Source organism: Danio rerio, chromosome 17, assembly GCF_049306965.1.
Source record: "Danio rerio strain Tuebingen ecotype United States chromosome 17, GRCz12tu, whole genome shotgun sequence".
Lineage (NCBI taxonomy): Eukaryota > Metazoa > Chordata > Actinopteri > Cypriniformes > Danionidae > Danio > Danio rerio.
Window position 1 is genome coordinate 54,985,204 of NC_133192.1, and position 24,797 is coordinate 55,010,000.

A 24,797-nucleotide genomic window follows, 5' to 3' on the forward strand; every position below is an offset into this window, starting at 1 on the left:
GGTAAAGCATTCAGACACTGACAGTGGCAAACCCGGGTTCAAAGCTCATCTCTGACAGTGTATGTCTACAGTGTATATGTAGGGACTATGTAGTGTGTATATAGATATCATGTGTATGTATGTATATGAAGTGTACTGTGTGTATAATTTGTATCATATGAAGTGTAGAGTGTGTATAGATTGTATCATGTATGTGTATGGACTGCAGTGTGTGTATAGATTGTGTAGTGTGTGTATAAATTATATCATGTGGAGTAAAGTGTGTATAGATTGTATCATGTGTAATGTGTGTATATATGGAATGTAGTGTGTGTGTGTATATGGAATGTAGATTGTGTAGTGTGTGTATCGATTGTATCATGTGTGTATATGTATGGAGTGAAGTGTGTGTATAGATTGCATCATGTGTGTATATATATATGGAGTGTAGTGTGTATAGATTGCATCATGTGTATATTTATGGAGTATATTGTGTGTGTGTGTGCGTGCGTATGTGTATATACGGAGCTCATGCCATCAGTCTCCTCTGGCTCTGTGGTTAAACATTCGGACTCTGACGCCAGAGACCTGGGTTCAAGGCTCGTTTCTGACAGTGGATGTATATATATATATATATATATATATATATATATATATATATATATATATATATTAGCACTGTCAAAATTAACGCGTTAACGCATGCGATTAATTTTAAATAACGCGTTAAAAAAAATTAACGCAGTTCAGGTTTTTTTTACTTCCTGTTGTGGTGGACGTGTGTTCAACATGCAATAAATGTGGATAATACCAAGGAAGCACTTTTTGAAGGCAAGTTCCAGTATAAAACAATTAGTTGCATCACAAGTTATCCAGAGTTTCATGCAATTTCAGGTGTTTCATTTTTAACTTTCAACTTCTGTTGTAAGTTGATACCGCATGGCGAACAGAAAGAAAATCCTCCGCATTTCGTGACTCGGTGTTCTTTTAAGGTAAGGTTATTTTTAAGGCTACACGGTAGACTTTTAATAAGAGTATAATCTTAATCATATTAAAATCGGAGTATTGGTGTCTTAAGTAAATGTACTCAGAACGTCTGGTGAAGTCGCGAGCTGTCAAAGACAGGGCATTACTCTGCCTTTCAGCATGAGCCCTCCAAGTTTAGCGTGTTTCTTCATTAAACGCAACGAAAGCGTATGCTTCGCGTTGTTGTGTCAGAATCCTTGTGAAATACAGTAATACTTTAGGACGCTTAATTTAAGCAAATTTGATGAACGTGATCATGCGTGTTGAATCTGAGGAGAGTCGCTCCAGTATGGAAGGCCGTTGGGGCCAAAACGTCTGCAGCGCGTTGTGTGTCTGTCTGTGTGTATGTCTGTGTCAGGCCCGTTGAGGGGTGTCAGGGGTGGAGTGAGCGACGTATCCGAGTAGGGGCGAGAGGGGTGTGCAATGTATTTAACGACCGGTTTGCAAGAAATTATCATTCATTTGCGGGCATTTGGGAGTCTCTGTGCAATTGCGGGATAGTCCTAGTTTTAGCAACTGGATGAATGTAAAGGAGGATTGACAGCACTATATATATATATATATATATATATATATATATATATATATATATATATATATATATATATATATGCTGGAGTCAGGGAAATGTATGTGAACCTCTTGAATGTAATTCTTGTATTGCATTGGGATAATATAATCCAGAGCTCTGTCATCAAATTATTCATTTGCATTTAATAAATTACTAATATTTTTGGCATTGAAGAAAACCCTCTCCAGACCTTTTCTTATTGAAAACCCATGGAGTTGGCATGATATTCCAACATGTTATAGAAGTAGATAAGTAAAGACCCATGTACACCGAGACAGTTTTTGCTCACGTATCCCTTCGACGTTTAACACCTCGTGACTAAATAAAAGGCGCAAATGTGATTGTGCACACCAACGTGCAAAACGGCAGGCGTAAAAGCGTCATTTTTAATGAAACGCCTCCTGCTCGCTTTTTTGTTTTGATGCGTCACGTCAAAACCTTCCCGACCAATCAGATCAGCACTTTTGTTCATGTGCACGGAGCTGCTAAAGTTAAAGTAAACAGCACTTGGAGGCGCTCAAGCGCATAACTGTGAATGCGAGTGCACATTGAAGAAGATGCCCAGAGGCGATATGAATGTTTTGAAGGCAATATGCTTATTGCACTGGACTATAATCATCTTTTCATCGCTAGAGCTGCTAATTGAACCATCCATGCTTGTTTGAGTCACCAGTAACTTTAACAACAAACGTGTGAACTTCCTCTTTTTGTGTTATAAGCAGATGTTAGAAGCTTAAAGTTGTGTAGCGCCATCTAACGTCAAGGAGTAATTTTGCGTATTCTTCTGCTCGACGCCAGTGAAAATCGCTTTGTTTGAACCCGGAAAAACGTCTCGTAAAACGTTGACGATAAACGCAAACGAAAAGCCTCATTTGTACAAGCCTTTAGTCTAAATATTAGGGATGTGCTGTGTCAACCATTAAGAAGTTTAAAGCTCCATTTAAGCCAACTCATGTAGAAATGTAAATATAATACAGACACGAAGTACAGACACAAAGTAGTACATTTACTTTACTTTTTGGTGCAGGTTTTAAAACAGCATTCAATAAAGAACAAGCATCAAGAATAAGAATGTATACTATGAAAGATTAAATAAAACATCATTGAAGTAAAGTATGAATAAATCAATAAAATGAAGAGCATGTAGGCCAGTTCAAATTGGAAACAACTGTGAATGTGAAATCACAAAATCAATATTTACTTTTAAAACAATATGGCAAAGTTTTATAAAAAACCTGTAGATGTGTTACCTTAGTAGATTTTCTTTACACAGACAAGACCATGTTAAGATGAAATGAAATTGCAGATTTAAAGTGGCATTAAGCTGTCTTTTTAACAACATGGATGAAATAACAGGGTGGCTCTCCTCCTGCAGTGTATTGCTTGAAGTCGGCATATACATTGTGCTCGCATTTTCCCCAAAACGCTGCTTTTAATATCTCCTTAAAATTCTCCACACGATGGGGGTAGTATGACAGGCGGAATTTACTAGAAGACAGAAAGAAAACGTTTTTAGGAATGTAATTAATAATCATTTTGTGATAAACATACCACTTATTTCATAATAAAAAGAAACAAATGAATAAAAACTCTAGTGAAATAGTAGTGTTTTGTTTTTAACATCTAAAATGTCCAGATTCTGAGTTCGAGGTGGACAACATATTCACTGCAATTCCACAAATGTATCCATCCTAAACTGGCTGTGCACCCATAACACTCAAGTCAAGTAGTCTTGTTTTGTAATTTAAATCATTTACAGAACAGTACACAGTAAAACAAAACAGCAATCCCCACGGACATGTACACAAAAAAATGTAATAGTGCAACTTTAATAACAACATAAATTAACAACAAATATATTTGTATATATATATATATATATATATATATATATATATATATACATATATATATATATATATATATATATATATATATATATATATATATATATATATATATATATATATATATATATATATATACATATATACATATATATATATATATATAAAAGTGCAGGAAAAAAAACATAAAAGTGTGTCAACATTTTGTCCGAAAACACTATAAACATACAGTGCAAAAAATACAACACAGCTGAGGTAATAAAGATAGTGCACACTAGGGGTGTAACAGATCGCGACGTGATCCGTATGGATTACAATTCACGGTTTGGAACACACGTGACCTGCGAATTAATAACTTTTTTTTAACTTGTAGGTTACAACATTTATAGCAACAGCAGAAAAATCGCCTCCCGCGTCATTCAAATCACGTGCATGAAAGCATTTTGGCTTCCTCGTATAATATAATATAAAGCTTACTCCATTCTAATTGGCCACATAGCCTAGCTTGTTGTGACTGGGCTACTGCTTACAATGTCAGAAATTATAAATTAAAATTCTACAGAAATAGCATATCTACTAACCACCCACCCTAAAACTGACCCCATTAAAATACAGTACCTTGTGTCAGGCGGAGTCTGAGCTCCCTCTGGTTGAGGCAGCACCAGTGTGTAGTCCAGTGTGATCATGTGAGGCTTGCTATTAACCCACAGTACTGAGGTAGAGATGTCCTGTTTCAGGTCACTCTGAAACACAACCCCTGAAGAATGAGTCGCATAGGATACAACAGACTGATGTTTCTTTTTCAATTGTGAACTGATAAAAATGGCTTGTTTATAAGAGTATTTTAGCTTCATTAAAATAGAATATACCAGAACACAGGAGTTTTAAACATGTGGCGCCCCTGTTAAGCCAAGGCATACACTGGAGAATTATTGACAGTCTAGGATGATTGTAGGATGATGTGCCATTTTTTGAGAATCCTCCATGAATTGACATATTGTGCTCCCAGAAACAGGCTCAGCCATTATCCAAGTTTACATGTATACTTTTTATCATTCTAATTAAAAGATTTTACTGTATCAGGTAAGCTGGATAGGGCAGCAAGATTAATTAAGGCAATTCCCATTAGGGCTGCTGGATTTTGGAAAAAATCATAATCACGATTATTTTGGTCATAATTGTAATCAAGATTATTCAAAACGATCAGTTGAAGTCAAAATTATTAGCGCTCCTGAGAATTTTGTTTTTTTTAAATAACTATTTCCCAAATTATGTTAAACAGAGCAAGGAATTTTAACAGTATTTCCTCTAATATTTTTTTTTCTTTTGGAGAAAGGCTTATTTGTTTTATTTTAGCTAGAATAGAAGCAGGTTTAAATATTTTGAACCCATTGTAAGGTCAATATTATTAGCCCCCTTAAGCAATATATTTTTTGACTGTCTGCAGAAGAAACTACTGTTATACAATGACTTGCCTAATTACTCTAATTAAGCCTTTGAATGTCACTTTAATTTGAAAGCTTGTATTTTGAAAAACATCTAGTAAAATGTTATATAATGTCATCATAGCAAAGATAAAACTAATTAGTAATTACACATGATATATCAAAACTATTATGTTCAGAAATACTTTAAAAAAAAACTTCTTTCCATTAAACAGAAATTGGGGGAAAAGGGTTGCTAATATTCAGGAGGGCTAATAATTCTGACTTCAACTGTATATACACAGTTATTTTCCACCCTGCAAAGGAAAGAGAAATAAATACAATAGAATAAAAATATGAAACAAACTGTGCTGTAAGCATCTTCACCCTAAGAAAAACACTTCAGCTACAAAAATCCTTCAGTCAAGAGCAGCAAGGAATTTTCTCGTCGTTTGATTAATGATAAAACAGGCGGCAGCATTTCGCAAAGTGGCTCAATAAAATTTAGATTGGGTGACTGGTGAGGCCGTGGGAAATGTTCAACTTTACTTTCATGTGCATCAAACCAGTCTTGCTGTGTATATTGGTGCATTATCATCCTGATGCATGACACAGCTTTTAGGATACAATGATTGAACTATTGGGTGCACATGGTCCTCCAGAATGCCATCACTGATCCACCCCATGCTTCACTCAGGGCATGCATCACTCTGGGTGGTACACGTCTTTGGGCTTTCTCCACACCGTAACTCACAGATGTGGGAAAGGAGAACAAGACATGTTTCACATTGTCCGCAGCCCAAGATTTTTGCTGCTGGCACTGCTGGAAATGATGTTTGGCAATGGGATGAGTGACCAAAAGTATACAAGGCAGCCCAGCCTTGTACATTGACCCTGTGGAGCTCCTGATAAAAGGTTTTGGTGGAAACAAGGTGGATACAATCCCTTTCAGACAGCTTCCTCTTGCGTCCACAGTTACTCCTATTGGATGTGGTTTATCCTTCTTGATGTGAAAAAAGTAGCGCTGTCAAAATTAGTGCGTTAACACATGCGATTAATTTTAAATAATTAACGCGTTAAAATTTTTTTACGCAATTAACGCAGATGCAGGTTTTTTTTTTACTTCCTGTTGTGGTGGACGTGTGTTTAACATGCAAGAAATGTGTATAAGACCAAGGAAGCACTTTTTGAAGGCAAATTTTAGTATAAAACAATTAGTCGCAACACCAGACTCTCCAGAGTTTTATGCAATTTCGGGTGTTTCATTTTTAACTTTCAACTTCTGTTGTAAGTTGATACCGCATGGCGAACAGAAAGAAAATCCTCCACATTTCGTGACTCAGTGTTCCTTTAAGGTAATAAAATCACTGCTTAGGCTACACGGTAGACTTTTAATAAGAGTATAATCTTAATCATATTAAAATCGGAGTATTGGTGTCTTATGTAAATGTTCTCAGAACGTCTGGTGAAGTCGCGAGCTGTCAAAGACAGGGCATTACTCTGCCTTTCAGCATGAGCCCTCCAAGTTTAGCGTGTTTCCTCATTAAACGCAACGAAAGCGTATGCTTCGCGTTGTTGTGTCAGAATCCTTGTGAAATACAGTAATACTTTAGGATGCTTAGTTTAAGCAAATTTGATGAATGTGATCATGCGTGTTGAATCTGAGGGGAGTCGCTCCAGTATGGAAGGCCGTTGGGGCCAAAACGTCTGCAGCGCGTTGTGTGATACTCCCTAGTCTTAGCAACTGGATGAATGTAAAGGAGGATTAAGCTAAATTGTTTCTACTCTATAACTAATGTTCTCAACTCACAGCAATAAAACTTTACAATGAGTGCAACAGTTTGTATTCTATAGTTTTTTATTATAATTTTTCATTTTCAATATCTGCAATTCCTGTATTTTGGCATTTTTTGCAGTCCACTTAGAATCCAACATGGAAATCAATGTTTTCTCTTTATTGGCATTGATTGTTTTGAAATTTACATGTCATTAACATGCCTGTGTTTTAATTTCTGTAATAAATATGGCTGTCAAGCCAGGATCTTGATGGTTTATTGTGGGTATGTTGTTTACATGAAGAAATCTGTGAACAAATGAACAAAAATTCTATTAAACAATTATATTTTGAATTTTAATTCTAATAAACAATTAAATTTTAAATTTAAATAGTTTTTGTCTTGCGTTTACATTAATTTTACATTTGAATAGCCAAAATTACAAGTTTCAGTATTTTAAATGCGATTAATCGCGATAACTTTTTTTAATTATTAAATTTTTTTTAATCGATTGACAGCACTAGAAAAAAGTTGTGTGAGTGAAATTAGATAAACTTGGGGCATGAGGGGGACTAAAAAGGTTCTAAAAAGTTAAAAACCCCTGCTATAACATATATTGCAATTTACATAGATCTGTAAGATATTTTTGCACAATTCAATAGATAGCTTTTTTTAATTCTCTAGTAAAATTGATTTAAGTGTCATGTCTTATGCGATTTCAATTGTTTTAAGCGTAAAGGTTGACAAAAAGTGCATCAAAGAAAGTTTCTGTGTGAGCAGAAATACAAACTACCAATGAGTTTTATAGTACCTTATAGTAAATATTCTTTCCTTGAGGCACTTGGCCAGTCTCAATGATGTAATCATAGTTGCGGTGGTCAATGATTAGGATCCCTCCAGGTTTCACCATGCTGCCTATGTTTTGCAAGGCGAGCTTCTGATCACTTTGGTCCCCTGTGAGATATTAGAAAATAGTTAAATAGATGTGTCAACTGAATCAAACGCAAGTTCATTTGCATAAAAGGCAGTGTGAAAGCAAACAAAAAAAAAATGTAATAAATCAACATTGTGTTTGGTCTAGATCAGGGATGGGCAAACTTGATCCTCGAGGGCCGGTGTGCCAGGAGAGTTTTGTTCCAACACTAGTCAAACACACCTGAACAAACTAATCAGTGTCTTCAAGATCACTAGAATCTATATGCAGGGCCCGGTTTTTCAAAAGTAATCCACTAGGATTTTGGATAAGGGATTGGATCAAATCTTGAAAATGGGTTTTTCAAAAGAAAAAACATAATCGGATTAGATCATGTAATCTAATCTTGGTTTTGATCCGGATCAAACCTTTAGTTTGGGTTTTCAGACCTTTTTTGTAGGATCTGGATCACTTTGATCCAAAAAACCTGGATTTAACTGATCCCATCAGAAGGGTGGATTTAGTGTGGATTTCAGGCCCAAAATGTAATGAAAACTTAAAAAATGTATTAAATAAAACTAAATTTGGATCATGCAGTATCTTACGAGATATACTATTTATTCATAAGGTTTTAATTTTATTTGTTCATCTGTCAGGCTATAGTGATTATAGGCTTTAACGTATTTAGCCTTTCAGTATAGGCCTACAGCAAAATAGAAAGAGTTTGGCCTCATAAAATAATCCCCCAAACAGCTGTCAAAATGGACCAAAAACAATACATTTTATTCTGTTACTAATTGATATATATATATATATATATATATATATATATATATATATATATATATATATATATATATATATATATATATATATATATAAATCAAGAATGGCAATGCCTGATTTTTGAAATCACTTTCAACAATTGAACAACTGACTCTGACCAAACTGCAGCAAACCAAGACCACACTTGAGATCTGCCTCCTAAAGAATACGCTCAGACAAGCTGCTCCCTCCACATCAGATAAGGAAGTCTGACATTATTGTGAAGGTTTCAACATTGTCTATTTTTTTATTCAATACATCTATATTTGAAACTTATAAATATCCTCAATGTACAGTGTTGTAGATCTCAGATGAGCGGACTGCTGTAAGAGGATGGGGTGGTGTTTTTCTTGCTTTTATTATTATAATTATTTTATTATTTATAAAATTTTCTTAGTTTTCATTTCAAATAAAAATAAAGTTATATTGACCCCACACTGGCTATTCTACTTGTTGCTCTTTACATAGGCCTATCTATCCATCTACATTGTGACTGAGCACTGGTAATTCAGATTTAGTGATCCTGAAAAGTTCCTATCTGGATCAGAATGATCCAATCCAATGTTGCTTTGAAAAACTGGCTCAAAAAGTTAGCTGGATTACGTGATCACGGATTGCAAAAACAGGATTACTAAATACGGATCAATTTTATCCGGATTAAACCTTTTGAAAAACCGGGCCCTGGTGTGCTTGATTAGAGTAGGAGCTAATCTGTGCAGGACACCGGCCCTCCAGGACCGAGTTTGCCCACCCCTGGTCTAGACCAAAGTTATTGTACTAATGAACTTTACAGGAGTGAATACAACGTACAGTTTAATTTTCCTTTACTTTGGTGTTCTTACCTTTAAAATCTGGTAAATGAGCAAATGAGTTCCCAAGACAGATTACAGCATCAAAGCCATCTCCAGGCTTCTTAACATCTTCTGGTAATGTTAGCCAGTTGGCCTCCTCAATCACTGAATGGAACAGACCATGGATAAACATTTAACCCATTCACTAGTAGTAGTGAAGTTCCACACACAAAACAGAGATCACTCTTACCCCAGTTATCAAAAGCTGTCTCTTTTCTTCTCTCCCATCTCTCTTTAAGAGCATATTTCAGCATTTTATCACTAGCATCCACACTAACCACGCTGAATCCCTCTTCTACCAACATGATGGAATCCACCCTTTGAAAAGGAATAAATAGTGATGATGATGACAGTAACAATACATCATGGCACTAACAGCATCTTACTCCAAGGTCCAATCCCAATTCTACCCTTTAGCCCTTCCCCTTACACTTCGTTTTGCACGTTCACATCAAGGGGTAGGGGTGTCCTTACTCTCTTAAGCTTGAAGGCGTAGGGCTAAGGTGAATAGCCATTCAAATGAAGGTTTTTAAATAAAAACTGCTAAATTTCGCAATCTAAAACTTCTAATCATTACTAATGTATAGCAGTCTCACAACATACTGTCACTCGATGACGCTCGTATACCCTGTCAGAAAAGTCTAGTGGCTGGGAATGAATTTTTTATTGTCTACTATAATGTTAATGTTGTTTTCGTGTGTTTACATATGAATATGACCAGTACAGTTACATTGCCACATAAGATCGTTATGATAACATAATATACGACTTCAGTGATTACCAGAAGATAAATACCAAAAAATAAGGCGACTGGAATAACTACAGCAGTCGCGATCGTCTGATCTCATATGAAGCAAGAGATTAAGATGACGTATGATGACTTGTGCAGGTGCTGTAGTGCTGTCCCAATTCTTAAGGGTACATTTTGAAGCCGTTCCCCTTCACACTCGGTTTTAAGGGACAAGGGGAAACTGTACGTACTTCTACCTACTAAGATTTAAAAGGGTCACCCATTAAGATCTCAACTTTTACTTGAGCTTTTGATAAGGGCTATCATGATTTTTTACACTATGGTTATTGTGACTAAAAGAATTCACATTGTCGATATATTTTATGGTATTTATAGAAACCTTTGAGGAAAAAAAAAGCTGTAATTTTCTTTCTACTTTTGATTATTTTGTTTTTCTTTTTCCTCTATTTATTTCTGGTTCCCCAAATGTTGCTCTAGACGTATTCTCCACACTAGGGTGACTAACCTCCTACATTTGGTCACAGCTAATGATGCACCAGTCATGAATACCCATTTGATCAAAGTTTTGGGAAATTGGCTGATTTAATACTCATAAAAAAAAAAGTTTGCTTTTATTTTTTTTCTAGAAACCAGGAAAAAAATTGAGCAAAATGATTATTTGCTTTATCACAGGATGTATCAGCAGTTATTTTATAACTGCACTTTATTTATGTTAAACACAAAGCAGCAACAAAACATTATATCAGGTAGATGTTGATTTAAAACAGTGGTCCTCAACCCCTGGGCATCAACTGGTACTAGGCCACACAAGAAATCATTAGATATTTCCATTTTATTTTTCATCCGAGTCTGAATGATCTTTTATTTTGAAAAATGATCGTATTCTCTCAGTTACATCTCGTCACTTAAGCGCCAAAATTTAACCGCAAAGCTAGCAAAATGAGAAAGAAACAGACGTATGTAGGAATGTTTCTTTGTGAAGGGGAAAAAACCTAGTGAACGACCCACGAACTGCCAAGGAATGGATCTGCAACCCATTTGTTAACAAATCAGGTGAATTCAGCATGGCTCTGCAAGAAGATCAACCTCTGGAGATTGCAAATGACGGCGACCTTAAAGGCTGACAAGGGACCTTTTACATATCATGTCTTTTCTGCGCACAAGTTCGTTATTTCCAACAGAGAGGTGCGGCTTGTGGGCAAATATTGGGAGTAACGCACTTGCACCTTCCAGGTGCACCCAGTTAAAAACATCTTTAGAATCCTGCAGCAGCACCATTCCAGTGGGGAATCTGTGCATTCCTTCATTTACATGTGTGAACAGAGTCTCAGTCTCCTGCGCGGACGACATAGTTCTTTTTTTCTTTTGGATGTTGTCTTTTGACAGGTGTCAGAGGTGCATTACTGCCACCTGAAAGCTCAACCAGGTACTGACACTTGATTATTCATTTGTCACAATATCATTTACCTAATAATTTTATAATATAATATAATAATGAATATTGTGGTTATAGTCAATACCAATGTTTCACACCCTATGTTAACATGGCATCTGTATTTCATTTTAAAAATCATGAATATTGTCAATGACAGAATATTGCAATACCTCTTTTTTATTTATTTAAGAGGTAATCAAAATAAAATTTCCTGTAAGTCTCAGAGCAGAAAACATGGTTGTTAAGGAAAAAAATGTTTTAAAATAATTTAAAGTAAGATATTCAAATATATATTTTATTTTTCATTCACACTTAAAGAGTTATTTCTACTCGAAAATAACAGCAGCTTAAACAACCTATAATACTTCCTGATGTAGTCACACTTCTGTGAGTGGGACAGTATAATATAATGTGAATATATTTATTTATGTTTTAATGCCAGGAGTCACGGTGGCACAATGAGAAGCACGATCGCCTCACAGCAAGAAGGTTGCTGGTTCGAGCCTCAGCTGGCATTTCTATGTAGAGTTTGCATGTTCTCTCCGTATTTGCGTGGGATTCCTCCAGGTGCTCCGGTTTCCCCCACAAGTCCAAAGACATGCACTATAGGTGAATTGAGTAAGCTAAATTGTCCATAGTGTGTGTGTGTGAATGAGTGTGTATGGATGTTTCCCAGTACTGGGTTGCAGCTGGAAGGTCATCCGCTGCTGCATAAAATGCATGCTGAATAAGTTGGCGGTTCATTCTGCTGTGGCAACCCCTGATTAATAAAGGGACTAGGCGGAAAGAAAATGAATGTTTTGATGCCATATATCAGCAGCATTCGCTATATTCATGAAAACATTGGTAAAAAAATTTTCAATGTATAATTTACAATCAAGATTCTTGATAAACGAACTATACAGAAAAAAAAAATACAGATTTTATTTTGTATTTTTTGTACAGTTCCTTAACTTGGCCCAGTAGGGCTGGGGCCTGGCAGAGTTCAGTTCCAACCCAAATAAGACACACCTGAACAAACTAATCAAGCTCTTACTTGTCATTTTACCTGAAGATGCCAGGTAGGTGTGTTAAGGTAAGAATGAAGCTAAACTCTGCAGGACAGAGTTTTCATACTATGAAAGAAATGAAAATAATGTAATGTATTGCCTACCATTGGAAAGCCTGTAACGCTAACACATGTCAATCACATGGTGGCTTTTAGGTTCCTTCACTGCATACTGCCATAGATGTTAGCATTAGCCGTTATGCTTTTTAGGCTGATCATGTCAGGCTTGCCTTTAATAGGATTTGGTTTAGGCAGCCCTGATTTAGACGATCATTTTGATTCTATTAACAGCAAAACATACACTTGAAGTCAGAATTATTAGTTCCCCTGTTTATATTTTCCCCAATTTCTGTTTAACGGACAGAGGATTTTTTCAACACATTTCTAATCATAATAGTTTTAATAACTCATTTCTAATAACTGATTTATTTTATCTGTGCCATGATGACAGTACATAATATTCGACTAGATATTCTTCGAGACGCTTCTATACAGCTTAAAGTGACATTTAAAGGCTTAACTAGCTTAATTAGGGTAACTAGGCAGGTTAGGGTAATTAGGCAAGTTATTGTATTAACATGGTTTGTTCTGTAGACTATTGAATAAAAAAATTGCTTAAAGGGGCTAATAATGTTGACCTAAAAATGTATATATATATTTTTTTATTATAACTGCTTTTATTCTAGTTGAAATAAAACAAATCAGACTTTCTCCAGAAGAAAAAATATTATCAGACATACTGTGAAAATTGCAATGGGGGTTTAATAATTCTGATTGCAACTGTATTTATAATACATACAACACATATTAACCTATTCGATATTACGAAATCTATATACGAAGTCTAATTTTAAACACATTAGAAATGTTTAACTGATGTACCTGTTTGTGTACTCTAGTGGAAGAAATTTCATAGATTATCTACTAATGCTGATAAAGCCAAAACAATCAATGGTCCAGGTGGTTTTTCCCATGCAGACACTAACCTGTCAAAACTTGTTAATGTTAAAAAGATTGTGAGTTCTTTACAAAAGCACAAATGAATTAATGAACACAGAAATTCAAATGAACTAACTTAATAGTAAATCATCAGAAATGAGACATCTGACAATCAATTGATTACATTTTTTATTGCTATTATTATTTTTCGGCAAACAAATGTTGCTTACCGTTATACAAAGTAGATAAGAAATCAGTAAGGATTGTAAGCAAATTGTCATAACATTAATAAGAATGGTCTAATTCTTAATATTTGAGGGCAATCTTGATTGAAAACCCCTTTCTTTTCCCCCTCTAAACAGACATGTTAACAGCTGAATGAATTAGTTTATAACTGACTTGTATATTGTTGTATATTACTTACAGTATATGCAGCCTGATCTCACGAGAAAACGTAAGTATTTTACGTTTTGGCACTTTAGTGGCTAATTGGTACAAGTTCAGTCATACGAAATTGTACGATTTTAAAAAGGAGGCGTGGCACCTAACCCCACCCCTAAACCCAACCGTCATTGGGTGATGAACAAACCGTACTAAATTATACGAATTAGATTGTACGAATTTATACGAATTAGCCACTAAATCAAAAAGTTACGAATTGCCGTGAGATTGTGTTGGTACATGCATTAACAAAAGACTACCATTATGAACTTACTATTTATTTATTGCAGAAAATAAGCTCCAAGCTTATGCTTTTTTTATAGTCACAAGTGACAAAATAAATGCTTAAGGTTCTATAGAGGTAAAGTTGGTTTTATATTCACTTATTTGTTCAATTAGAAAGTCCCTATATTGTTTACCATGTTACTTTGAATATTCGATCGGAATTAGCATGCAAGTGTGACCTCTAAACAATTCAATCTCTAATCTAATTCACTATGAACAATGCTGTACTTTGACAGTCATTGGCTGCTAATATGATTTCGCTATTTAGAGTTTGCAAAAAATACTTTTATGAAATTATATTATTAAGGAGAAAGTCTGAATGTGCCAATATAAAACCAACTTTACCCTTTATCAAGATTCTCAGTGTTTCTTCTTCGATACTGGAAAACGTGCAGGTCTTTTTCTTTAAAACTGGACATGTTTCATGAAGATCATTTCTAGTAACCCAGGAAATTGAATATACATGCATTATTCAGGTTGAAAGCAGAATAAAACATTTGGGCTGGAGTTCAAAGGTATGTCTAAATGGAAAACAGGTTTTGTAACTTGTGCTGAGTTAATAATTGCCCACAAAGGCGTTTCTCAAAATATAGCAATCCTACTTAAGCACATAGAGGTAAAGTTGGTTTTATAGTCGCAGTCTCTATATTGTTTACCACACTATGTTGAATATTGAGTCTGAAATAGCATGCAAGTATGACTTCAAAACAACAACACTATCTAATTCACTGCGAATTCAATGCTGCACTTTGATAGTTATTTGCTGCTAATATGATTTCTCTATTAATTTACAAATAATGCTTTTCTAAAATTATATTATTAAGAAGAATGTCTGAATATCCGAATATAAAACCAACTTTATCTCAAGCACTGCCTGCAGAATCAGCAGACATCAGATATCAGATAGACACAGCTGGTGAATCACGGTTTCATTAAAAGGAAGCAGATAATCTTGTGGCTCATTTGTTATATTAAAGAACTATAATTTATCTGACTATTAGAACACAAAACTTTCTATTTCTAAAGTTAAAATAAATATCACTAACGTTATCCAAAAAAACCATAACAGTGCTGAATCAATTGACCCAGATTTCCGAGAGGTGGCATCGAGTAAACCAAGAGTAAACAATCCGTCAGTAGACTAAACTCCGTTCATTTGGCTATGTACTTTCTATTTAAATATGAAATTACCCAATTTGCCAGACAAATGCAGTAAATAAATACATTGAGGTAAAGATAGAGGTAAAGTTGGTTTTATATTCACACATTCGTTCATTTAGCAGTCTATATATTGTTTACTATGTTACTTTGAATATTCGATCGGAATTAGCATGCAAGTGTGACTTGAAAACAACATTAACACTGTTTATTTGACTGTGAACAATGTTGTACTTTGATAGTCATTAGCTGCTAATATGATTTCCCTATTTAAAATTTGCAATGAATACTTTTCTGAAATGATAATATTAAGGGGAAAAATCCGAATATAAAACCAACTTTACTTTTATGAGGTAAAGTTTGTTTTATATTTGGATATTCAGACTTTCTCCTTAATAATATAATTTCAGAAAAGTTTTCTTTGCAAATTATAAATATGGAAATCACATTAGCAGCCAATGACTATCAAAGTACATGTTCACAGTGAATTAACGTTAGATAGTGTTAATGTTGTTTTAAAGTCATACTTGCATAGTAATTCCGATCGAATATTCAAAGTAACAGGGTAAACAATATAGGGACTTCTAAATGAACGAATGTGCGAATATAAACCCAACTTTACCTCTATAATAAATACACTTTAACACGACGCCAGTCTCGTATTATGCAAGAAAGTCTCTTTCATTTCCTGATTTAATCACGATTTATGTCATACCCTGTGCCGCAGGCTACATCCAGCACCCTCTGAACCCCATGCTTCCTGAGTAGGGCCAGCACCCAGCTCTTGTACTCTTCTGTCCTGCTCCGAGTGTCTCCGATGTACAGCTGCCACACTTTCGCTGCTTTGCCGTCGGCATACTGATCAGGAAGTCCAACAGCACCAACACCGAGAGAGCGTGTACGGTAAACACTGTCCACCATACTGAATTATCGCACCGCTCTTTATTGTTCTATGGGATCTTTAATAATGAATGTCCCGTTAGTTATGTTCTTACAAGTGTTGGGTCTTTGTCATGCTTACAAGTTCTATGTTGACATTTATATCAGTCAGTGTTGAAACGTCAACTTTTGACCAATCGGACGTGCCTAAGCGCTCACGCCTACATTGCTATTGGCCGAGACGTATGACGACGTCATCAGGCTAGAAGAGACACCCCCCGCCTGTGTTTCATCAGATTTTTTAAGTGAGTAACTGACGATTCATTTTTTAAAGACTTTCTGAAAAATATGGCAAACATTAAAATGTAGAGGACTAAAGTAATATTTTTTGATAATAAAATTGCGATAAATATTAAACAAAAATATTAAGTAATGATATTAATATATATTTTTTTATTTAATAAAAAAAATTGCCTTTATCCTAAACAACAGCCTACACCATTTTAAATTGGATTACTTTTTTGGGGAACTTCTATTTAAAAAGTAAGAATAAAATACCACCACAGAAATTTTAACGCTTTTGTAATGGTTATTGTGGAATTTATGTTGGTTTTATTAGAATCTGTCTTGGTCCTGGGATTCTACTGCTTTTCCCTGTAAAAGGTTAAACAAATAAATCCTAATAGGGTATATGCCGAGCTAGTGCTGTTGCCATGCTGATACACTTCCGGTGACCTGTTATTGTGAACTTTTTCTCATTTTATACGTTTCTTATACAGCATCGATGTTGTAATGTCATTAAAATACATTCAGTTAAATAAACTTTAGCATTTATTTAGTTGCTCAAGCGTAAAACGAGACAAAAAGCCGTTTACTCGCACGCGCCCGTAAGAATCGGCAGGCTAACGCAGAAGCTCCATTGAATATACTGGGGTAAAATAAATGCTCATATTATAAAGATATGGCGGGGGAAACGTAATTTAATGCAGTGCTTCTTGTACAATCTGTGACCCACTTTAAATCGGATATCACTCAGCTAGAGGAGATCGCTGATTTTTTAAAGAAAACAGACCTTAAACGCACCGGATTTTGCATTGCCATTCAATTCGCCGGAAGCACTTAACCCAGGTTAATGACAAATTAAAAGTCCTATTAGCATGCTTCGGCATATACCCCATAGAGTATCCGTTTGTTAGGTGGTGACGTGTTGGCGGCGTACGTAATACTGTTTCCGGGTCCAAGCTGCCACTCATTTGAGTTGAGAAATCATTCGTTTATGATCACTTTTTATTCATATCACTCATTAAAGTTCATATTTATATAAAGTCATAGTGAACACAACAATCTCTGGGCTTGCTGCATCACAAATACCAAAATTTTAACAATTTATAAAAAAATATCAATGAATCACTTTCTCGCCATTTTATATCAGGCATGGACATATATATTGCGATCGTGATTTTCGAAATGCTTTGTAAACATTTATTATTAAAACTACAGCATTCTGACAGTGAACTACACCTGTACGGCAAGGTATTTGAACTTACACATAGAGGTAAAGTTGGTTTTATATTCGCACTGTCAAACGACTGTCAAAGTACAGCATTGTTCACAGTCAAATAAACAGTGTTAATATTGTTTTCAAGTCACACTTGCAGGTTATTTCAGACGGAATATTCAAAGTGCCGTGGTAAACAATAAAGGGAGTGTGTCACAAGTTGTCACTGAATGAATGTGTGAATAAAAAACCAAGTTTACCTTAATAACTTTCACATTTCATTCTTAGCATTCAGTGTCCGCAGTTAAATTAACCATAACAGTTTTTGATAAAATCAAAAACAAGTAATGTGTATGATTCAGCATAGCGTGAACTTACCTGTTATGACAAACTGCAGAGTCCAGCATTTTTATTAGGCCTTCACTCCATTTAGCTCCCTTTTAGACAATGACGTCTGCAGTTGGCATTAAAGCAGTGTGGTGTATGGTAAAGTTAAGTTCTCGTTGGCGCAATAGCCTAGTGGTTAGCGCGCTGACATAAGGTGCAATAGCACGTCAGTGCATTGCGAGTTTGACTCCCGGCTTGAGGACATTTCCCTACCGTACCCCCTGTCTCTCTCTCTCCCACTACACTTCCTGTCTAAAATCTGTCCTATCTAATAATAAAGGCAAAAATTAAATCTTTAAAATAAATAAATATATTAAACAAAAAAAAAATTTAAGTTCTCTATTTTTCGAATTTGGCATCCTACTGCACAGCACGACTATTGCAGCCTGTCTTTTTTTGCAACCGGGGACACGTATGACGTAGGTTGGTAATTGGTCTATAGGGTATATGCGGAAGTATGCTAAAGGACTTTTAATTTGTTAAGCTGGGTTATGCTCTTCCGGTGAACTGTATGCCATTACAAAATTGGTGTGTTTAAAGTCTGTACACTGGCTGAGTAATATTTGATATAAAGTGAGTCTCAGATTATATAAGAAGCACTGCATTAAATTACATTTTTCCCCACCAGGTCTTTAAAATATGAACTTTTATTTTACCCCCAGTATATTCAATGGAGGGGTGACGCAGTGGAGCAGTAGGTAGTGCTGTCGCTTCACAGCAAGAATGTCGCTGGTTCGAGCCTCGGCTCAGTTGGCGTTTCAGTGTGGAATTTGCATGTTCTCCCTGCGTTCGCATGGGTTTCCTCCAGGTGCTCCGGTTTCCCCAACAGTCCAAAGACATGCGGTACAGGTGAATTGGGTAGGCTAAATTGTCCGGAGTGTATGGGTGTGTGTTTGAATGAGTGTGTGTGGATGTTTTCCAGAGATGGGTTGCGGCTGAAAGGGCATCCGCTGCGTAAAAATGTGCTGGATAAGTTGGCGGTTCATTCCGCTGTGGTGACACTGGATTAATAAAGTGACTAAGCCGACAAGAAAATGAATGAATGAATATTCAATGGAGCTTCTGCGCTCACCTGCCGATTCTGACAGGAGCGTACGAGTAAACGGCTTTTTGTCTCGTTTACACTTGAGCAACTAAATAAATGGCAACGTCTATATAACTGATTATTTTTTAATTACATTACAACATCGCTGCTGTGAAAGGAACTGTATAAAGTGGAAAAAAGTCACATTAACTGTTTACTGAAAGTTTATTAGTATGGGAAGAAACACTAGCTCCGCATATACCCTATTGCAGTTATATATACAAAAGCTGAAATTCCCATTGTTTTGTTTTTCTCCTTAATTCCAGAAAAATCATTTCAAAGAATATATCTGCATTACAATTAATTGCCATATATGGCTGCATAGGAGAAATGCTTTTTGTGCTTTTTTTTATCTTGGTCATTTAACAAGGCAATGTTAGTAGTTGTTGACATTTTTGTACAGATTAACTTGATCATTCAATGAAATGTATTTGTCGATTTTCTCTTATGAATTTGTCTGTTTTATTTTTCAGTTGCAGCACAGACAAAGCCTGGACTCAGCAGTTCCTTTCTTTCTCTTTTTTTTTTTTTTGCCATTGACTTGCATTCTTGGACAGATAATCTCTTTCCACCCCCTCACCTCTCTCTTGTACTCAGTGACACCAGTGTGAGGGCTGATTTGGTATGAAATAGTAAATTAGCCGGCCACACTATCCAGTGTAGTACCCTGCCAAGCACAGCACTGGATGAAAGATAAAAAGTTTCTGAATTAGAGAAACTTTTAGCTATGTGCTTTATGTTGTAATGTCATGGAGGCAAGTGGATGATGCTCATGAGATGGACGTGAAAGTGCTTCTGTTAGACATGAAATTAAAAGAGAGACATTAAATCACTTAGGCACATCAAAAAATATGTCTAACAAATGATAAGCTGTCTCACAATTTAATGCGTGGTTTTAACTATCCAATTGTTTGGAATTACTTGATAAATCAGATATCTAATCATTAGATTTTATAGGTATTTAATCTAAATAAAAGTTATTAATATATGGTAACACTTTATAATAACTACACACTAAGAATCATTTACTAAGCATTAGCATCTAGTGAATTCATTATCTGTTAAGCATTAACTCTACATTAATAAGTGTTAGTAAGCAGTTTATAACTGCAGCTACAAATGCTATATTCTTGACTTATAAGCACCTATATAATGTGTTTAATAATTGTATTTTCATACTTAGTTAATGATTTATATATTCATTACTAAATTAAGTATTGCATTATTTACAAACCAGTTGTATTTCAACTCAACAGGATAGTATATGTATGTAGTGTCGTCCCAAATGGCACACTAATGTTTTTTTACTAAGCGGAAATTCAAACCGTTTCCCTGATGACGTTTGACGGTCGCCAAATCAGTGAAATAAACGACCGAATTATCAAATAATACCTGCCGTGAGTATAACGGCATTCACCATCGGGAGGCGCTATAATCACTCTCGTAGGAGAATTTTGCTTTCACCATCCAAAATAAATAAAGTTATCCAACATGTGTGTCCGATAGCTCCGCCCCTTCCGCTATGTAAGCAAGCCTGCAGTCGTTGAGTGCGTGAAGTGTCCATCATTACACACTTCATTTTAGCGGCTGAATGAGTGCATCATCCGGATAATTAAAGTGCATTTAATATTTTTAGAGTTTTCAGTGTGAACACTCTACTTACACTATTTATACTACAAAATGGCGTAGAACAGTGCATAAGTATGCGATTTGGGACGCAGCTTATGAATGGAATTCGGACGTACTACATCTGCCATTTTGGCATGGTCACATGACCTACCTGTGTCATTTGCGTCGCTTCACTTCCATTCATGAATTCTATCGCAGGGCATCATGGGATAGCACAGCGTGTATGGGATGTGCACTCCAGAATCTCGCCGGAAGTAGTAAGTCATCCGGGTACTTCTCGTCTACTGATTTTCGTATTCTATGAATTCAGACATACTACTCTGCTCGCATACTGATTTTAGCGTACTATATAGTGGAAGTATGCGGTTTCGGACGCAGCCCATGTGTTGGATGACGATCTCCTCCAGAGGTTGAAGATCATCTTGTATCATGTCTTGCATTTACTTTCAGTATGATTATTCAATCATAATTTTTGGGGGGGGATCAGTTCTCACTGTTAACTAACTCTCAATTACAACTTAGTTTTTTTTTTTTTTTATAAGTGCTTATCAATAGGATTGTAGTTGTTAAATTAATTAAATTCACCTTTTTTTGTATAGCGCTTTTACAATGTAGATAGTGTCAAAGCAGCTTCACATAAAAGATAGTAAATTGGAACAGTGTAGTTCAGGTTTTTTAGCGTTTATGTTCAGTTCAGTGTAGTTTAATAATCACTACTGAGGGTCTAAACACTGAAGAGCAAATCCATCAATGTGTGGCTCTACCGATCCCAAACCATGCAAGCTAGTGGCGACAGCGGAGAGGGGAAAAAACTTCACAAATTGGAGGAAGTAATGAAAAAAACCTTGAGAGAAACCAGACTCAGCTGGGCATGACCATTTTAATTTCTCCGCTGGCCAAAAGTCTTGTGCAGAGCTGCAGTCTCAGCGGCGGAGGCTGGAAGCTAGGCCTCAGCGAAGACTCGTCTGTCCCTGGGTTGTCACTGGAATCAGTCTCAAGCTCTCCACTCCCCCATGACCAACGCAGCAGCTGCTCAGGATACGGCCTGGTCCAGGATATGGAAACCTTGGGATCATCTCGTCTCTGGTCTTGAATCGAATCAGTGACTCTGCATAGTCTGAGGGCCTCGGGATGAGTATCCCCAGGTGGAAATGGAGAATAAAGAGATTAATTAACGTCACGAGTGTGTTTTTGAAGCTGTTTGGTCACTTCATTCCTTTTATTCTGATCGCATATAAATCCGATCGCTCAAACCACTTCAGAAGGTGATCTGGGATTCATTCCAGATAAAATTGGACAGGTATAATCATTTTTTGTCAAAATCAATATAAACAAAATAAATTATGACCTGGAGAAAATCAGATCTGCCCCTGAAACACCTGTAGGTGCACTTTTACTGCCAAAATTCTATTAAAAACATGTTTACTATAAGCATAAAACATGTTCTAACACTTCAGACCTGTAGCCAGGAGGGTTCGGGTGACTTGAATCGGAAGACGCAGCCCTCACTGACAAAGGTCCAGATTTTGTCCTGTTTTGACTGCTATGCCATCATGAATAGTAAAAATAATTCATGTAAAAAGGCTTTAAGACCAAACGAATTCCTCTGTGTGCTGTTGCTATACGAAATCCTCTGTATGTTGGGACTATAATCTGATGTAAGAGAAGTCTTCTTTCACTACTGTATTGTTTTGAAACAGAGAAAACATTTTACAGGTACCTTTTATTCTAAATCTTAGACTTTATTCCTGAAATAAAAATGAGCAATGTAAAGGTGTGAAGCACCAGAAGCTGACCATATTAAATTAATTTGAATATATTTTGGCTGTTGTTGATATCCAGGAATTTTCAAATTTACTTTTTTTTTACTAGAAATAGAGAGCCTAGAAGTATTCTGAATAATTCATTATAATTGTTGTTGTATTATTATTGTTGTATCATCATTATTATTAATATGTTTTAATAATTATTTTTATTGAAATGGCCAAATTGTGACTGAGGACAGTTGAATGTGCTGGCCAGTTGTTTTCTGTCTAATAAATGATAGTAGGCTAGAGTTTTTTTTTTACTTCAAAACAGATTCCTATTTTTTCCTAATGATATTTGATGTAATCAGTTTGTATTTTAAAAATTAGTCTTGTTTTTATATTTTTATTGCAATATTTAGAAAATATTTTAGCACATCAAAACGTGTGGTAATCTGGCTAGCTAATCCAGCAAAAAAAATCACTAAAATTCAGTATTTAATTCTCATAGTTACATAAAAACTGAGGCGCAAAACTGCAAAAAGGTCCACTTTTTTAGAAAAAATAACCACCCCTGGCTACGGGCCTCACCAGGCTGGCTACGGGCCTGAAAGGTGTTACTTTGTGCCCTGCTCTCCCCTAGGCCAGACCATTAACCAAAATAGAAGCTTTTTACACATAAAAAACCTGTCAACAGGTATAGCCCTTATAGCTGTTCATGCCAATGCCAACCTGATAGCCTAAATCATTTCATATGAATAGGACCTGCTTTACATCTCTAAAGACAAATAGGCGTACTTGTCTATAACAATACCTGCCTGATTCCCCAAATCATTACAATCGTTAGAGACAACAATCATTACTAGACAACCATCAGTAAGCATAGTCCTTCAACAATACCTGTTTGATAACTCAAATAATTACAATAAGGACATCTATATGTTGTATTAATTTGAATATATAGTTTTATTAATTAAAATAAAGCTTGCTATTTCATAAGCGCTATAATCCTTATACATAAACCTATATCTTTTATGGTTAAATTATGAAAATGGTGTGAACTTTTACATTCACGTTAGAAAACAACGACAATCCATAATTGTTTAAAAAACAGCTTTTATTTTAAACAATATTCAAAATAGTGTAAAATAGGAAGATAAGTATGATAAAAAGGTGCTTTTAAAAACGGCTACACAAACAGACCATGACATATGGGATTTGGATGGACTGGTCTACTTTCTTTGAAGAAGAGCTGCAGCCAAGTTTGCAAAAGCTGAAGTAAAGGCCTCTACTTCCTTCCGTCTTTGTGCCATCTCTTCCCGTCTTAGTTGCACATCTACATCCAACTCCTGCTGTCGCATAGCCATTTCTGCGTCTCTGTCCTGACGTCGCATTTCTTGCTCTACCTTGATTTGTGTCTGCGAGTGTTCACGCATGTACAGCAGAAAGTCTTCGGTTGTGAAACTTTCTTTGCGTTTTCCAGACTCTGGAGGAACAAAAGGAGTGAAACAGTAACGTTTAGCCTCAAATACAGGATAACATAAGGTTACTTGATAGATCAAGTCTCAGAATACCTGGTCGTGTCCTTGGAGGACTGTGATGTGATCCCTCTCTGATCACAGACGTGCTGTCATGTCTCTCTGTAATATTCATATACAGCCATAATTATTTACTGGCATGAAAAAATACATATAATAAGCTGGTAACATAAAGGGACTTTGAATGAAAATGCTATTTAACTAATGTTAACCCTACTGAAAATACAGCTTAAACCAGCCCAGGCTGGTTGGCTTGTTTTAGCTGGTCAACCAGGCTGGTTTTAGAGGGGTTTTGGCCACTTCCAGGCTGGTTTCCGGCCATTTCCAGCCTGGTCTTAGCTGGTCAGGCTGGGAGATGACTAGCTAAAACCAGCCTGACCAGCCAAAACCAGGTATGTCCAGCTTAAACCAGGCTGGTCAAGCTGGGTTTAGCTGATAATTTTCCAGTCTGACCAGCTAAGACCGGGCTGGAAATGGCTGGAAACCAGCCTGGAAATGGCCAAAACCCCTCTAAAACCAGGCTGGTCAACCAACTTAACCCAGCCAACTAGCTTAGGCTGGTTTAAGATGTTTTTTTCAGTAGGGAACATAGAAGCACATCAATTACTGTGCACCTTAACAGAAGAAACATTGTAAGAAATTGCAAAGCAAACAAATATCATGTTAATACCAACATTAAATGATATATCTCCATATGTACACAAATCTTTTCCTTTAATTAGTTTTGTTTACTTACCGACTGTAAGTGTAGTTGGCATCCTATCCTGAG

The 24,797-nt window shown here is 35.9% G+C and overlaps 1 protein-coding gene and 2 long non-coding RNA genes across 4 annotated transcripts in view; 1 reads left to right on the forward strand and 2 right to left on the reverse strand.

Moving 5' to 3' along the window:
• Positions 1-2,561: 2,561 nt before the first annotated feature.
• gnmt (glycine N-methyltransferase) lies at positions 2,562-16,281 on the reverse strand. 2 transcript variants are annotated; one of them, XR_012392669.1, is made up of 6 exons: positions 15,984-16,281; positions 9,402-9,529; positions 9,203-9,316; positions 7,434-7,576; positions 4,042-6,930; positions 2,562-3,064 (listed from the first exon to the last, which is right to left on the reverse strand). XR_012392669.1 is itself a non-coding variant. In NM_212816.1 (6 exon segments), coding segments are annotated over 6 exon segments (885 nt in total). In that variant the 5' UTR covers positions 16,190-16,266; the 3' UTR covers positions 2,575-2,895.
• LOC141378394 (uncharacterized) lies at positions 15,994-22,821 on the forward strand. Its single transcript, XR_012392956.1, has 2 exons — positions 15,994-16,452; positions 19,590-22,821. It is a non-coding gene; the product is annotated as an uncharacterized lncRNA (long non-coding RNA).
• A 768-nt stretch (positions 22,822-23,589) lies between these two features.
• Positions 23,590-24,797, reverse strand: part of LOC141378390 (uncharacterized) — a 1,262-nt gene continuing 54 nt past the window's right edge. The window contains exons 1-3 of the long non-coding RNA XR_012392951.1: positions 24,765-24,797; positions 24,065-24,130; positions 23,590-23,976 (exon numbers count right to left, since the gene is read on the reverse strand). The exon at positions 24,765-24,797 is cut by the window's right edge and continues 54 nt beyond it. This is a non-coding gene — a long non-coding RNA (uncharacterized lncRNA). The remainder of the gene's footprint in view (positions 23,977-24,064; positions 24,131-24,764) is intronic.